The 15,682-nt window shown below is 43.6% G+C and overlaps 1 protein-coding gene across 1 annotated transcript; it reads right to left on the bottom strand.

Annotated features, from left to right (window-relative positions):
* Positions 1-10,159: 10,159 nt before the first annotated feature.
* gjd4 (gap junction protein delta 4) lies at positions 10,160-14,533 on the bottom strand (the record flags this gene model as incomplete). Its single annotated transcript, XM_080793865.1, has 5 exons — positions 10,160-10,648; positions 11,301-11,514; positions 12,435-12,637; positions 13,237-13,532; positions 14,470-14,533. The coding sequence occupies 5 exons, from the start codon at positions 14,531-14,533 to the stop codon at positions 10,160-10,162; spliced, it is 1,266 nt and encodes a 421-aa protein (XP_080649991.1).
* Between the last annotated feature and the right edge of the window lie 1,149 nt (positions 14,534-15,682).

Below are 15,682 nucleotides of genomic sequence, written 5' to 3'. Positions count from 1 at the left end.
TCGTCAGTGAAATTAACCGCTGGGAAAATCCCTAATTGAGAGAGTGTATGCCTAACAACAAGCGCACCACAGCTCATGAAATATATAGGCTGCATGGCTATAGGGCTTACCCTACCATCTCTCTCCATATGGTTTGATGAAGGCATATAAAAAACATATAAAAAAGCACAAGCGGTTGTGAGGTGGTGCAGGCCACGGTGTTTGGCGTGCAGAAAATAGGAGATCTGCAAACAACACGCTATAGTATACGTTAATACAAATGAGGCTGACTAAGGAATATCACTGTACTCACTGCACTGAGCGACACACAGATGTAGCTCTATAGGCTACATCTCCGTACAAGGGTGTATTACCGGGTTTGGCCGCAGTAGACCATCGGCCATTACCATCTGTGAAAGTCACGTTTTTTTTTAGCAATGCGTCGATGGCAGTTAACAAGGCGAATATCGGCCTCTACCGATTGTCGGCCGATACACCTCTAACCCTAACCTCTAGTAAATATGTAGATGTGTCTTTTCTCTCTTCCCCCTTGCTCTGTCCTCTTCTTCCCTTTCTTTTTTTTAAGGAAATACACACGTTTTACACCTACTACAAACCTGTGATGTGACAAAGCTTTTCTGATTCTCATTCCGACAGGTGTTGAACCAAACCTGCTGCCGTTAAAATGATGCCCAATCCCTTGAAATCCTGGACGAGGGGCTACAAAATACCCCTGAGCTCAAAACTCAACTGTTAATTATTTCAAGGTTCTACTCGGGGAAACACACACACACACACACACACACACACACACACACACACACACACACACACACACACAGCCATGTAAAGTCGGACTTGATACTTCGATATTACACTGACTTTACACTGTTTACTTTACTGATAAACTACTGGACTATGAGACCAGTTCATATATTGTGCTAAATATGAGTGACCATCGAAAGCCGTCACTCATGCGTATGAGTAATGACTACTTGTATATGGCAGTGGTGTCAGATTACATACCTGTATACATGGGGGCATTTATCTTTAATCCTCCCGACACTAAAACATATCGTGCTTACGTCACCATCGAAAACCAATTACACCCTGGCATTGGGTCCTTTAATCCACATCTTTATTACGTCATCATTGAGAGCTAGTTATACCAGTTATACCCTGACGTCATATTCTGGCATGATACATACGCATCAAACGGGGCGCAAAGTAACCACAGTATACCGCTAATCAACTTACAAATTACATATACATAGAGGCATTTCCTTTAATCCACCCGACACTGATCGACATATACCGTCGTCATCCAAAACTGTCACTGTCATATGAGTAATGACTACTTGTGCTTCATATGGCAGTTGTGTCAGATTACATACATGTATACATGGGGGCATTACACAGAGAAGCTGAGATTTGACAGTTTGTAGCGGTCGACAGTACTTGCGTGCTCTGCTTGCGCACTAGTAGGCCATTTATGGCCTACTAGTGTGCAACAAGCAAGTAGGCACTCGACAGTTCTCGAGTATTTCAAAGATGTGATTGAAAGTGTCAGGGAGGAGGGAGGGTGATGATCAACTAACAAATGTCAATTCACAGAGAGATGTACTGGCTCTTAAAGGAGGAGAACAAACTATCTGGCGAAGCAGACCAACATGCGAGGGATCAATGGGAAGATGCATCATGACTCAAGGACCTCTACACCAGCTGTGGAATTGTGGTGCCATTATACATGATGTAAGTTACCAAAGTCCTGAAGGTGCCATACAGCTGAGTTCTGTCCTCCTTACACAGTGACTGGTATAATGTAGTTGTGAACCACAGCAGTGGACAGAGTCTACAGCTGACATAATGCAGTTGTGAACCACATAGCAGACATAGCTGGCATAATGTAGTTGACCTCAGGTCGTGCACGGCACCCCCTGTCTACTAATCCAATAGTTATGAAATAATCACTAAGAAAATTAGCCATTGCAGCCTAGTTCACTGACAGTCAATATGCCGTGTAGTAACAAGGTACCATACAGCTGAGTTCTAAGTACTGGCGACACCAAGTTGTCATACAGTAGAAGTTCTACTCATAGTGCTGGCGGTAGCTGGAAGAAGGTGTCATACAGCCGAGTTCTACTCAAAGTACTGGAGGTCCTGAACGACTTCACGACATAGTGACTGTCAGTGACACCGAGAGAAGGCCTGCAATAGCTCATTTTCTTAGTGATTATTTCATAACTATTGGATTAGTAGACAGGGAGTGCCATGCACGACCTACATCTACATTATGCCAGTTGTAGACTCTGTCCACAGCTATGTTTTTTCCCCCCAAAATTACAGTATTCCAGCTAGGGATGTCAATTGTTATGTCTGTGTAACTAAATGTTTTACTTTTATTTCTTTTCGTTTCTTGGGTTGCCTTATGCGTCATGAGGACACCTCTGACTTCTATACCAGCTGTGGAATCGTGGTGCCATTAGAGACATGGAGAGGAGTACCTGACACTGTGATCTTTGGAAAATGTCATCTACAGGAACGCATACATTACATGTCTATAATAGGAAGACACTGCATACAATTGTGATATGCTAGCTTATCCCTGTAAATAAAAAGTAATGTTGAGAGATAAGCTATGCATACAAAACGCAAAAATGTAAAAACGTAATGACAATGACAATAGTCTTACCCAGGTACAAAGGGTTACACTTCAGGACAAAGACCTCACCGGGCCTACGATGAAACTTGGGAAGTGAATTCCACTTTCACCTAGAAACTCCATTCACACTTTTTATTATTCAGCTTACTGTGGAGACACATGCTGGAACTCTTTTTTTTCTCCAACAATTAAAAAAGCGATGGGCTATAACCCATCGTTTTTTTTTTTTTTTTTTTTTTCAAATCCTCAAAAATGATGTTAAACGGCGTGCTATAGTATGCCGTACGAAAAAAATGAAAAAAACGATGGGTTATAGCCCATGTTTTTTGAAATTTTGAAACAACCAAAAGTGTCAAATAATGGTTAGAAGCTATTTTTCAACAGCAAAAAGTGTCAAATAATGGTTAGAAGCTGTTTTTCAACAACCAAAAGTGTCAAATAATGGTTAGAGAAAGTTTAAAAAATAAAAGCAAATACAGGTAATTCGAAAATGTTATTTTTGTACTTGTTTCTCTTCTTTATATATTACTTTACTGTTGAAATGTAAAATTTACATTTCAACAAAAGGACCTGTAAATGACAACACAACAACTAAGGCACTGGTGTCGTACTTCTGGTTTACCGGAACGGGGTGCAACTCCCTGCAGTGCCCTGCTCAATTTGTTGTATTTACATGGTTCATTGGTCCATGGTCTCAGAGGTCATCGCTATAGTCTTCATCATTGTTGAGGATTTAAAACACGACACGGCATGCTATAACACGCCGTTCCACATCATTTGAGGATTTTTAAAAAATCCGCAATTTCCGCAATTTTCAATTTCCGCAATTTTTTCTCCAACAATTAAAAAAGCGATGGGCTATAACCCATCGTTTTTTTTTTTTTTTTTTTTTTCAAATCCTCAAAAATGATGTTAAACGGCGTGCTATAGTATGCCGTACGAAAAAAATGAAAAAAACGATGGGTTATAGCCCATGTTTTTTGAAATTTTGAAACAACCAAAAGTGTCAAATAATGGTTAGAAGCTATTTTTCAACAGCAAAAAGTGTCAAATAATGGTTAGAAGCTGTTTTTCAACAACCAAAAGTGTCAAATAATGGTTAGAGAAAGTTTAAAAAATAAAAGCAAATACAGGTAATTCGAAAATGTTATTTTTGTACTTGTTTCTCTTCTTTATATATTACTTTACTGTTGAAATGTAAAATTTACATTTCAACAAAAGGACCTGTAAATGACAACACAACAACTAAGGCACTGGTGTCGTACTTCTGGTTTACCGGAACGGGGTGCAACTCCCTGCAGTGCCCTGCTCAATTTGTTGTATTTACATGGTTCATTGGTCCATGGTCTCAGAGGTCATCGCTATAGTCTTCATCATTGTTGAGGATTTAAAACACGACACGGCATGCTATAACACGCCGTTCCACATCATTTGAGGATTTTTAAAAAATCCGCAATTTCCGCAATTTTCAATTTCCGCAATTTCCGCAATTTCCATTTCCGCAATTTCCGCAATTTCTTAATTTCCAATTTCCGCAATTTCCACAATTTCCGCAATTTCCGCAATTTCTTAATTTCCAATTTCCGCAATTTCCAATTTCCGCAATTTCCGCAATTTCCACAATTTCCGCAATTTCCGCAATTTCCGCAATTTCTTAATTTCCAATTTCCGCAATTTCCACAATTTCCGCAATTTCCGCAATTTCTTAATTTCCAATTTCCGCAATTTCCGCAATTTCTTAATTTCCAATTTCCGCAATTTCCGCAATTTCCACAATTTCTTAATTTCCAATTTCCGCAATTTCCGCAATTTCCGCAATTCCTCCGCAATACTCCTTTATACTTTTTCAAAAAAATTCAAAAAACCATGGGCTATAACCCATCGTTTTTCCGCAACACTCCGCAATTTGCTTATGTTTCTCATCCTCCGCAACACTCCGCAATTTGCTAATGTTTCCCATCCTCCGCAATTTTTCCAGTAAATACAACACACTGCAGGGAGTTGAACCCCGTTCCGGTAAACCAGAAGTCTGACACCAGTGCCTTAGTTTTTGTGTTGTTGTTCATTTACAGGTACAGGTGTGCATACGCATGTGCGCCTGTGCGTGTGTAGGTGCATATGTGTGTGCACACAGGGGGAGAGTGGGGAGGGGCCAGGCAGGGGGAGAGTAGGAAGGGGAGGGGCCGCCTTCCTACTCTCCCCCTGCCTGGCCCCTCCCCTTCCTACTCTCCCCCTGCCTGGCCCCTCCCCTTCCTACTCTCCCCCTGCCTGGCCCCTCCCCTTCCTACTCTCCCCCTGCCTGGCCCCTCCCCTTCCTACTCTCCCCCTGCCTGGCCCCTCCCCTTCCTGCTCTCCCTCTGCCTGGCCCCTCCCCCTCCTACTCTCCGACTGCCTGGCCCCTCCCCTTCCTACTCTCCCCCTGCCTGGCCCCTTCCCTTCCTACTCTCCTCCTGTCTGGCCCCTCCCCTTCCTACTCTCTCCCTGCCTGGCCCCTCCCCTTCCTACTCTCTCCCTACCGGGCCCCTACTCTCCTCCTACCTGACCACCCTGCTCTCCTCCTACCTGACCCCTACTCTCCACCTACCTGACCCTTACTCTACTCCTACCTGACCCCTACTCTCCTCCTACCTATCTGCCCCTACTCTAGTTTTCAGTGATTTGAACCATCACCGCCTACTAGGAGTATGTCGGGTTTGAACCGGCATACTTCTACTAGGTATACTACGGATATCATTTGACTTATCCACTGGGCCATTGAGGCACACAAACATGGTGAATTTCTGGGCTGCTTTAAAGTTGTCTTTCTGGAAATCAGTGTGCAAAGTGTCACAGTTATGACTAATGTGGGATTTGAACCCTGGACCTGTGGCTCCCAAGGACAGCCTCTCATCACACTGAGCTAACGGCTGGATACTACTACACATCTTTTTTGTTTGTTTTATTCTTCTGAAATCGGTTTTGAAAGTAAAGACATGAGTCTTTGCCGGTTTGAACCGGCACACTTCTACTAGGTATACTACGGATATCATTTGACTTATCCACTGGGCCACTGAGGCACACAATCATGGTGAATTTCTGGGCTGCTTTAAAGTTGTCCTTCTGGAAATCAGTGTGCAGACGTTGAAAAACGTCTAAAAATAGACGTCTAAGAAGTGCACAATAATGACCCTTTACCAAATTTCTCATTGCAAATGTATTTATCAGAGACAGTATCATAGCCAGGAAAAGAAAATCAGAAAAATTCAAAAGTCACATATCAAAAACCATAACAAAACAAAAAAAGGGTTGTTCTTCAAGTGTTGATTTGAGGTGAGACATATAGGAACAGTTCACATGTTGTGCCACTAGAGGGCAGCATGTGACTCCAAACCAAAGTAGAGTAACTCCTTAAAGTGCTTTCATTTTCAAAACATGTCCTTTGACAAGTAACTGTAGCGGCAGTGTTATTTGGAACAGCTAAATAGTTATCAACAATTTGTACATGCCCCTACTTGATGAATGGAAATAAAGGCCAACATTCAGATACAGATATTATTCTGTAGGCCAGTGGCCTTCAACATTTATCAGGCCAAGGAGAAGAGAGATGGATACATTGTATAAAATTGTGTTGCAGATTACACTTTTCCATATAGATTACATAGATCATGGCATCATTGATGTTTTTTTGTTTGTTTGTTTATACATTCTTTATTAGTAGGCTATGTTGGATCCCTGTTAATACTTGGTCAACTTGACCTTTGGCTCTGTATTTCGTCTGCTCTTTTTTCTCTCTATACCAAACCTCTTTGCCAAACACAGCAGAACTACATGCTCACAACGTTTCCACCATGCGACGCGTTGTGAGCTTAGCTCTGCTATTCTTGCCAAATGTTCCGCTCAGAATATGAATGCTTCTTAGCACAGTAAGCACACAAACATTTGGCAGCCCCCCCTTGTAGTAGTAACTCTGAGGACCCTGGCTCTAGGGGTCCCATAACCCTCTGTTGAAGACCCCTGCTGTAGGCTATGAAATCACATCAACTAGACAGATTCTACAATGTAAAAAGCATACTTACAATTATTGTCTTATTGCACAACAATACCTCCCGTCAGTAAAGGAGGTGAAGAGACTTTAAGAATACCGGTAACAGTAACCGTAAAATAAGATTTTGCATAACAACATAAGGCATTGATTGTTTCTGTAAAACTGTAAGTTAGAGGAAATCCATTTTCCTTTTTTTAGTTGAGACAATGTCAATAGCTAGAACACAAAAGTAAAACAACCATAAGCAAGATTATTATGAATCCAAAAAATAGATTATGTCGATACAAAACTAAAAATAGCCTATAACCACAATTCCACAATCCCTTAAAATAAATTTCATCAAACATTATAATTATATGTCATGCCAATTAAATGTGCAATTATTCAATTATTAAGCCAAATTAATCAGATAATTTCATAATTATCCTAAAATTATGAGTACTGTGAAATACACAGTGCAAAACCCCTGTATCTTCATATTTCAACTCTTGTGTTCCCTCCGCCCTTAACCCTATACATCCTCGTACGACAGTGTCGCACAAAAAGAAAGGAAGAAAAAAAAGGTAGTGAAAGTAGATGATCTACGATCTCGCTCGCTTACTGTACATGTGTCTTGTGGATTTTGTAAATATAGAGCCCATAAAATCTACTTTTGTTCCTTTGGTATAAAGGTTTTGGACATGCAAGGTTTTCACCACCCGACAGCAACAATATAATTTATATATCAGAGTGAAGAAGTTAGAAGGTCAAGATTGTGTCCCGTCTCCTGCTGGGCTGCTACAGAAAAGCAGGTTAAAAGAATGAGTCCCAAACAGGTATATACTGTAAGATGATCAGATGTCAGCAGTGGCCTTGCTGGGGGGGCGTAGTGAGTGAGACCATCCAGGGTGAAGCAGCCCTGCATGTCATTCTATAGATAAAGACGTGGGCCTTTGTTGTCCTGTTCAAAGAGACCGCAAGGGACCACAGACATAGAACAATGATGATTTAAGGGCTATCGTCTTACAAAGAGAGACTGTAGCCCCCTTGGCTATAGAGCTTGGTTAAACTAACCAACCAAATGATGCGACAGTGATTTACAGCTGCCTGCGTGACACACCGACCTCCTAAACTGGTGCTTCTCAAAGTGGGCTCCATGGGGACTCCCCAGGGGTCCTCACTTTAAACAATTTGTATACTTTGGCTATTCAAAAAAGATGTGCGAGTGAGCTTGTAAACTGGCTATTTTTTATCGAAAGAAAAATCGTAGAATATCTTTGAGACATTTTCGGTCATTTTGAACATTTTCAAGACATAATTATGGTCCCTGGGCACCAAATATTTGACATGGTTTGAGACCCACTGTCCTAGACAACTTGGACTATAATTGGAACCATTTCTTGAAAAGTAATTTTGGACAGGTTGCCACCCGACAGCAGGGATGTATATTAGAAACCTTATTTGCTGAAACTGTTTCAGTACAAGAGGAGCTTGATGAATCAGTACAGTTAGTGGTGCGTTGAGGAGGAGCTTGATGAATCAGTACAGTTAACGGTGCGTTGACAGATAAGACGGTGTGCAATGCCACGCTGTTCCCTCAACCCCCACACATTCATCCGAGAGTCCGCTGAGACTGTACACTGTACGACGGTTCCATTTGCCAAAAATAGCAGATTCACAACTGCAAATAGCAGCACATAGATACTGCATTAAATTCAAATATATTTCACAATTAAGTAGAAAAGGAAAAAAAGGCTTAAAATTACATTTAAAAGGAAATCCTGAATATTTGTATAAATATAGTCAATTATATGTTGTTGGCCAGTCTAAAAAAAAGTCTTCTTTCCTTTATGGCAAAGGTTCTTGAGGGGGTTCCAGGGGATCCCCCATGCTAACTTAGTTAAACTCATTCCCTGCCAATGAGCCAGGGACCAGGAAATCATGTGGTCGCAAAAACACAGCTCCCATCCACTCCCAGGATTTTCTGAAACGTATCCCGTGTCCACCATCATTGCATTGCGGATGAAAATAAAGGACTACACGGACCGTTTGTCAAAGGTTTTTTTACTATGTTTTTCGCAAACGCACAGCGAAATGCTGATTATCAATGGTCGGAGGTGCGATCATAGTGGAGGGAGGAAAAAAGCTGGCAGTGGGTGGTTATGGTTTATACGAGTTATGATCACGTTATGATCATTGTGGTAAAAAATGGAGAATAATTTAGATCATTATTATTATTTCTAACGCATATCTTCTATTATAGGGTCCCCTATGGTAAAGTTGTTTTTCAGATGGGAACTCAGCAGCCAAATCCATAATGAAAATGTGGGGTCCTTGACGTGAAAAGTGTTGAGTTACAGAACTATTTAGAGCGCTGCTGTATACGCGTAAAGCCGGTATTCCTCCCTAAGCTCTGTGAGGCCCTGAAATAGAGTGACAAGCCACCTCCATAAATACTGAGCCCTGCAGGGGACGGTAATTGCTTTGTGAGCCAACGTGCGCTTTCGGGAAGCCACCGCCGTGTCCTTCACATCACTCGATCACCACGTCTGTGACTGTAAGGGAGGAATTCCATTCAACCGCTGAAAGATGTGGGCGACCACGTCATCATCACGCAGCACCTTGGCATGAGGATCATGGCCGTTCAAACATGGCCTGATGATCTCTCCTTCCCGCAATGGTCCAACCCCAAGGGCCCGGGCCAGCAGCACATGTCTGCTTTGACTCCAGCCACCAAATAAAGAGTAGACTGACCATGTGTGACCAGTGTGTGTTCATGTACATACGGTTTCCTGGGTGAAGGTCAATATATGGGTTTACAGTACTTAACGGTAGTTTATATTTTAAGTAGCAACAGTGAAAACACTGCCATAGTGGACCAATTCACCCAAGTGTCTTGTTGATGTGCCTATAGACTTAACTGGTCTGGCACCTCTCTCTGTGTGTGTGTGTGTGTGTGTGTGTGTGTGTGTGTGTGTGTGTGTGTGTGTGTGTCTTGACATGTCCGTATGCGTGTGGGCTCATATTTGTAGGACAGGTCATGGCCTGCCTTTGTTTATAGACAGTGTGTGTGTGTGTGTGTGTGTGTGTGTGTGTGTGTGTGTGTGTGTGTCGGGGGGGGGGGGGGGGGGGGTAAGACAGGTGGGCTGCTTTGTTATAGACTTTCTCAAGGTTGGCGATTTGGTCATCAAGGACACTTTGGTCAAGTTTCGAGTTGCCTGCAGCCATTCCCGTAGGCTTCTGTTATGATAGCGTGCCGCCCCGTCAGACACCCTTGACATGCACACCACAGTATGCCAAAGCCTCACGGCCGCACGACAAGGACTTCAGTGATCCCAATGCTGTTTTCAGCTCTATACTTAAGTGACGGTGGCTGCGGTGTGCATTCGGAATGAGCTGGACAACGCAACGCAACTCTGCACCACATATGAGCTTTGCAGCCCCAGTGTGAGCCTCTGGGTATCTTTCTTATAGTCATACGTCCCAAATCAACCATGAAATCCATCCTCTGTGGTTCAAACCCACTCGGACCTCTTGTCCGGTCCGTCGCCGTCGCTGGCCTGAAGCTCCGCCCCGCTGCTCAGCTCCACCAGCGTGTACTGTCCCACCTTCCTCGTGCACACGGCCGCCGCCGTCGCCATCGAGACGTCGCTGACGTGGCCCTGCAGCGAGCCAGCGACCGCTGCCGCCGCGTCCCCCCGCCTGGGAGGGGGCGGTGGCTTGAGCCGACCACGCTTGCTGACACGGATGGCCCTGGGGGTCCCCATGAGGGGGTCCTGGGAGAAGAGAGCCACCTCACTGCCGTGCAGGTGTGCGACGTCCGGAGCCTCTTCCTGGGTGTAGCCGCCGTTGTTGCCATTGGTGTTGGTGTTGGAACCCGGAGCTCCGGGCGGAGGAGAGCCCGGGGAGCCGGAGAGAGAGGAGTGCTCCAGGCCTCCCGTTGACTCCCTACCGAGACCCTTCTTCCTGAAGCTCCCCGCGTGACTCACCTCCCCCTCCGGCTCCTGAGAGTAGTGTTATTGGAACATAAAAATACAAATTACATTACCGCTTGCCTTTCAGGCTTTGTGAACAAAAGTTGCACATGGGCAAAGCCACCAACCAACCAAATCTGGAGATAAGAGGTTTCTGCCCGACCTAACAATAGTGACGAGCCTACCTGAGAGGGGGGGGCATATGTTAGTCCGACGTACCAATAGTCCGACATACGTGGCCAGTTAAAGATGGAGTGCCATGATTTTTTTCCACCCTAAAACATGATCATCAGGTCTTATTGTTATATAAGGAGGAAGAAGTTTTTCAAAAAAGTGTACAGTATTTGTTAAAATTTATTTTTTATGTGGGCACCCCACCAGTTCATTAAGTATGCCTGGTGGGTGGTGATGGGTGGTGATCCACCTGAACTGAAGCCACACCCACAGCTGTAGTTGTATGATACTCCAGGGTGTCTAATGAAGTATACTGTCACCTCATAGACACATGAAAAACTGGGGGGGAAAATGGTGGCACACCATCTTTAAGACTCACACGTGGCTCAGACATAATGTGGCCGGTTAAGACTCACCCGTGGCGTCCCCATGCGGTTATAGGGTTAGGTTATAGGGTTTGGGGTATAGGGACTGTTAGGACGTTGGACCAAACATATTATGCACACACCTGAGAGACCAGTGGGGCGCTGGTGGTGTCTGCCGCCCTCTGGCTGGCGGTGTAATAGCGCTCCTCCTCAAACACCTTCTGCACCAGCAGCTTCCTCTTGCCCCTCTGGCGGACGGAGCGCTTGACGGCACAGACGAGGTCCAGCGCGTTGAGCAGGAGGCACAGCGCGCCGGCGCCCAGCATGAAGCTGAGCATCACCGACTTCTCGGTGGGCCTGGAAGTAGAGTTTGTGAGAACATTTTCATTTAGTTTTACAGTAGTCATATAGTCTTTTGAACACAATTTCATTTAGTTTTACAGTAGTCATAGTCTTTTGAACACATTTTCATTTAGTTTTACAGTAGTCATAGTCTTTTGAACACATTTTCATTTAGTTTTACAGTAGTCATATAGTCTTTTGAACACATTTTCATTTAGTTTTACAGTAGTCATAGTCTTTTGAACACATTTTCATTTAGTTTTACAGTAGTCATAGTCTTTTGAACACATTTTCATTTAGTTTTACAGTAGTCAGTCTTTTGAACACATTTTCATTTAGTTTTACAGTAGTCATAGTCTTTTGAACACATTTTCATTTAGTTTTACAGTAGTCATAGTCTTTTGAATATACAATTTCATTTAGTTTTAGTGTTGCTTTAGTGTTAGTCTATAGTTTTAGTCGACTAAATGTCATGAGATCTTTGTGGACTTATTCTACGGTTGATTTTGTGGACTATAAAATGTGTTTTAGGAAAGCCTTGATTATTATTATTATATACCTTTATTGAAAGGATAAGCCCCTTGAGATGTCGCATCTCATTTTAGAGGGGGTCCTTGATGAGGTCGTAATGTCTGATTTTACACTGCATACAGAAAATAGCCGAACTACAACCAAACATAAACACTAATCCCTCCCTAACATTTTAGTCTAGTTTTTAATTGTCGACTAAACTATCAATATATTTACCGGTAGTCAGAGTTTTAGTCATCATAGCTTAGTTTTTTATTTGTTTTTATTTCGTTTTCGACAAACATTTTTCATCAAAGTATATTTAATCAGACCAGTGTGTGTCCAGTGGAAACCTCGTATGAATCTGATCTCAGGTCAGAATGGGTTAAGTGGACATTTAATCGACGAACAAAATGAACACTAGCCTGGAGATGTAGCAGTCCACCTGGGTGGTGCAGGGCGGCTTCTGGCACAGGAACCTGCTGGGGATGTAGAAGCCGAACAGGTAGTAGTGGGTGGCCCCGAAGCCGGCCTCCAGCACGATCCGGAGGAGGAGGTGGAGGATGTACGCTCCCGTGAAGTGCTGCGTCGTTGTTGTCGTCCACCGCCGTTCACCCTGCGGCAGTTTCTGCAAAGACACCACGGTTGTTATAGTTGACAAAATAACTCATTAACTCATTTTAGTCATGTGGCTTGGTTGGTGCATATACTTTGGTCTGACGTACTAACAGTCCGACATGCGATAGTTCCGACATGCGTGGCCGGTTAATTAAGACTCACCCGTGGCTCCCCCGACATGCGTGGTTGGTTGAGACTCATGCGTATAGCCAGTTAAGACTCACCTGCGGTTCCAACATGTGTGGCTGGTTATGACTCACCCGTGTGGCTTCCGCCTTCCGCGTGTTGTTATAGGGTTAGGTTAGGTTAGGGGTAGGATGTCGGACTATATTGCGTGTCGTGTTGGACTGTTAGAATGTCAGACCATGAGACCAAAGATATGCAGCCTTTTTTACTTCAGGAGCCTATCTCCTGTCTCCGTAGCACGAGCCCAGCCACAGAGGCAGCTCGATGTACAAGTACCGGCATATACATAACATCCCCAAGACCGTACATCCCTGGCCAGCCATGATGTACAAGCACACACCCCCTGGACATGACGCTATGACATTTTTGTAGTCTTTGGTATGACCCGGCCGGAGTCATACCAGTCAGGTTAAAACTACTAACCTTCAAAGGCACGTTCGACGTTTCCAGGCCGGCGTCCGGCTCGGCGCTGAGGCCCGACGAGACCTTGTGCACCACGTAGATGATGAAGACCAAGTAAGGGAGACACAGGACCAGCAGCTGCACCAGCCAGAAGCGGAACAGGGAGACGGGGCTGAACAGGTCGTAGCAGACGTTGGCGCAGCCGGGCTGGATGGTGTTGCAGACGAAGCGCTCCTGCTCGTCCTGGTACAGGGGGTAGCCGGCCAACAGGAGCACCAGGATGCGCAGGAGAACCATCACCATCAGCCACACTTTGCCTGAAACGCAGTCAAATAACATGGCGTTAATTTTGGTGATGGATATATCATCGCTTGACGGATGGAAACCTTGTATGTCCGAAACTGTTACTTCTCAGCAACGAGAACCTGAGATGCAATACATCAAATGTATTTGTTTAGTCGCAAGATCTTGTTATTACTTTTTGTCGGTTAAATCTTTATAAAACCCACAGACACATGTAACCACTTCAAAAACATATAGCATAGCCTAACACAATCAAATATGGAGTGTTAATGTGCTGATGGATATGATTGCTAGTACAGTATGTACAATACAACGTTATTATTACCTTATCATTTTTTCATTGGTTATATATTTGTACAACCCACCCAGGTAGGGTAAGTGATTGTCAATAAATGAGCAGACAAAATTGGAACTGGAACACTGGCCACTAGTCTCCTTATTGGCTGAAATGTTGTCACCTACTGTACCTGAAAATGACTCTAGTCTGTATCTATGATGATTACTATCGAATATTACTATTATAGTACTATCGAACAGTCGAACTATAGAATAGTGCTTTAAACTTAATGATTGAAATGATTGTGCAGCATTCTTGACAATTTGCAATTTAGACATTTAGCTCTTTATCCAGAGGGGGTTTCTAAATATTGAAACAATGATAAGTATGAACATGAACCCGTGACTAAATGATAGCTATGTTGGATCCATTGGAACACAGGCTCATTTCTCCATTTCCTGAAAAGTAACAGTTTTGGACATAATACGGTCTCCACCGACAAAATAAAAAAACACTTCATCACTGAAATTGTATCACAAACAACATTACATTTTAAGTAGACTATTAGGCTATACTTTCTCATTTCACATTCTCATTACTGGACGTATACTTCTCTCATCTCAGGTTCTCATCAGTAAGTCTGGGAACCGTTCCATCTCAAGAGGTCAACTCACCCACTAAAGTGATGCTGTGATTGACGGAGAGGCAGATGATCTCAGAGGCGCTTCTCCCCCCCATGTCTCCTAGACCCTGATGTCTACCACCTCCAGGATTCAGCTCCAGTCAGTACCTGCAGCCCCCTCTCCCCCTCTTGTTGGGGGGGGATGGGGGAAACACAGAAGTTCCTGTCCGCACACCGACCACTAGGTGCCACAGACGTAAACGTTTCTGATACAACTCCAGTATACGCAGCCAGGAAGGGCTGTCAGCCAGGGGCCATGATGATTCAACTCAATCCGTCCTGCTCCATTTCAGCTGCAAGGGTTTTAAATACGAGTCCAAAGTCAATCTTTGTGAGTCCTCAAGTCTTAGCTCTGCCTCTGCCCTCCGTCGTATAGTGACAACTGTTCTGCACTCTCAGACAACAGAAGACGGGAGATGGGACTGAGGCCCATTGTGAGAGGCTATTCTTAACGCCCTTCCTAAAGCACGTCGGCATCCTGGCATTGCAGAGGTATTTTGGTTGCCTGGTTGTCCTTACAGGAGAAGAACAAGCCTCCTGGATTACTCGGTCCAAATTGCCCGTATTAAGTTCTCAAGCACAATGGCAAGCATGTACGACCTCCCGTCTATACCCTATATCGTTGATGTATATTCTCAATATTGCGGAGCGCTTTGATCTGCATCAAACCCTTGAAAGACGCTCTAAAAATAGTTTATTGTTAAGCTATAGCCAAGCCTTGGAAATCACTGGTGCTCACGCCACTTACGCATGTCTGTATTTCAACGTATGTTTTTGTTTGTTTGTTAATGATTGCCCGTATTTGTCATACTACAGTGTCACACAAAGTGGCAGAAATAGCTGATCTACAATATCATTAGGTATACTGAATGTATACCTAATGATATTTCTTTGTTTATTTTCGTTTTAAGTCAAAGTGGTTAAGTCTGTGGGTTTTATAGACATTGTACCAATGAAAAGTTTTAACAGCTTGTGACAAAATAACTATATTGGATTAATCCTGATTTTTTTTTTCCTTCTTCCCATTACCTAAAAAAAGGTTTTGGACATACAGTAAGCCTACAAAGTTTTCTGCCCAACAGCAACGACATGTACTGTATGTTGTTGACATTTAATCTAATTATGCAGCAATAAGCCTCCTGCTGCGTATCGTATGTTGACCACAGAGGACATGTGTAGCATAAGGTCATCTGTGTTCACTGCAG

This window comes from Protomyctophum bolini, assembly GCF_963924005.1.
Source record: "Protomyctophum bolini genome assembly, chromosome: 21".
Classification (NCBI taxonomy): domain Eukaryota; kingdom Metazoa; phylum Chordata; class Actinopteri; order Myctophiformes; family Myctophidae; genus Protomyctophum; species Protomyctophum bolini.
This window is presented reverse-complemented; position numbering and strand designations above follow the sequence as displayed.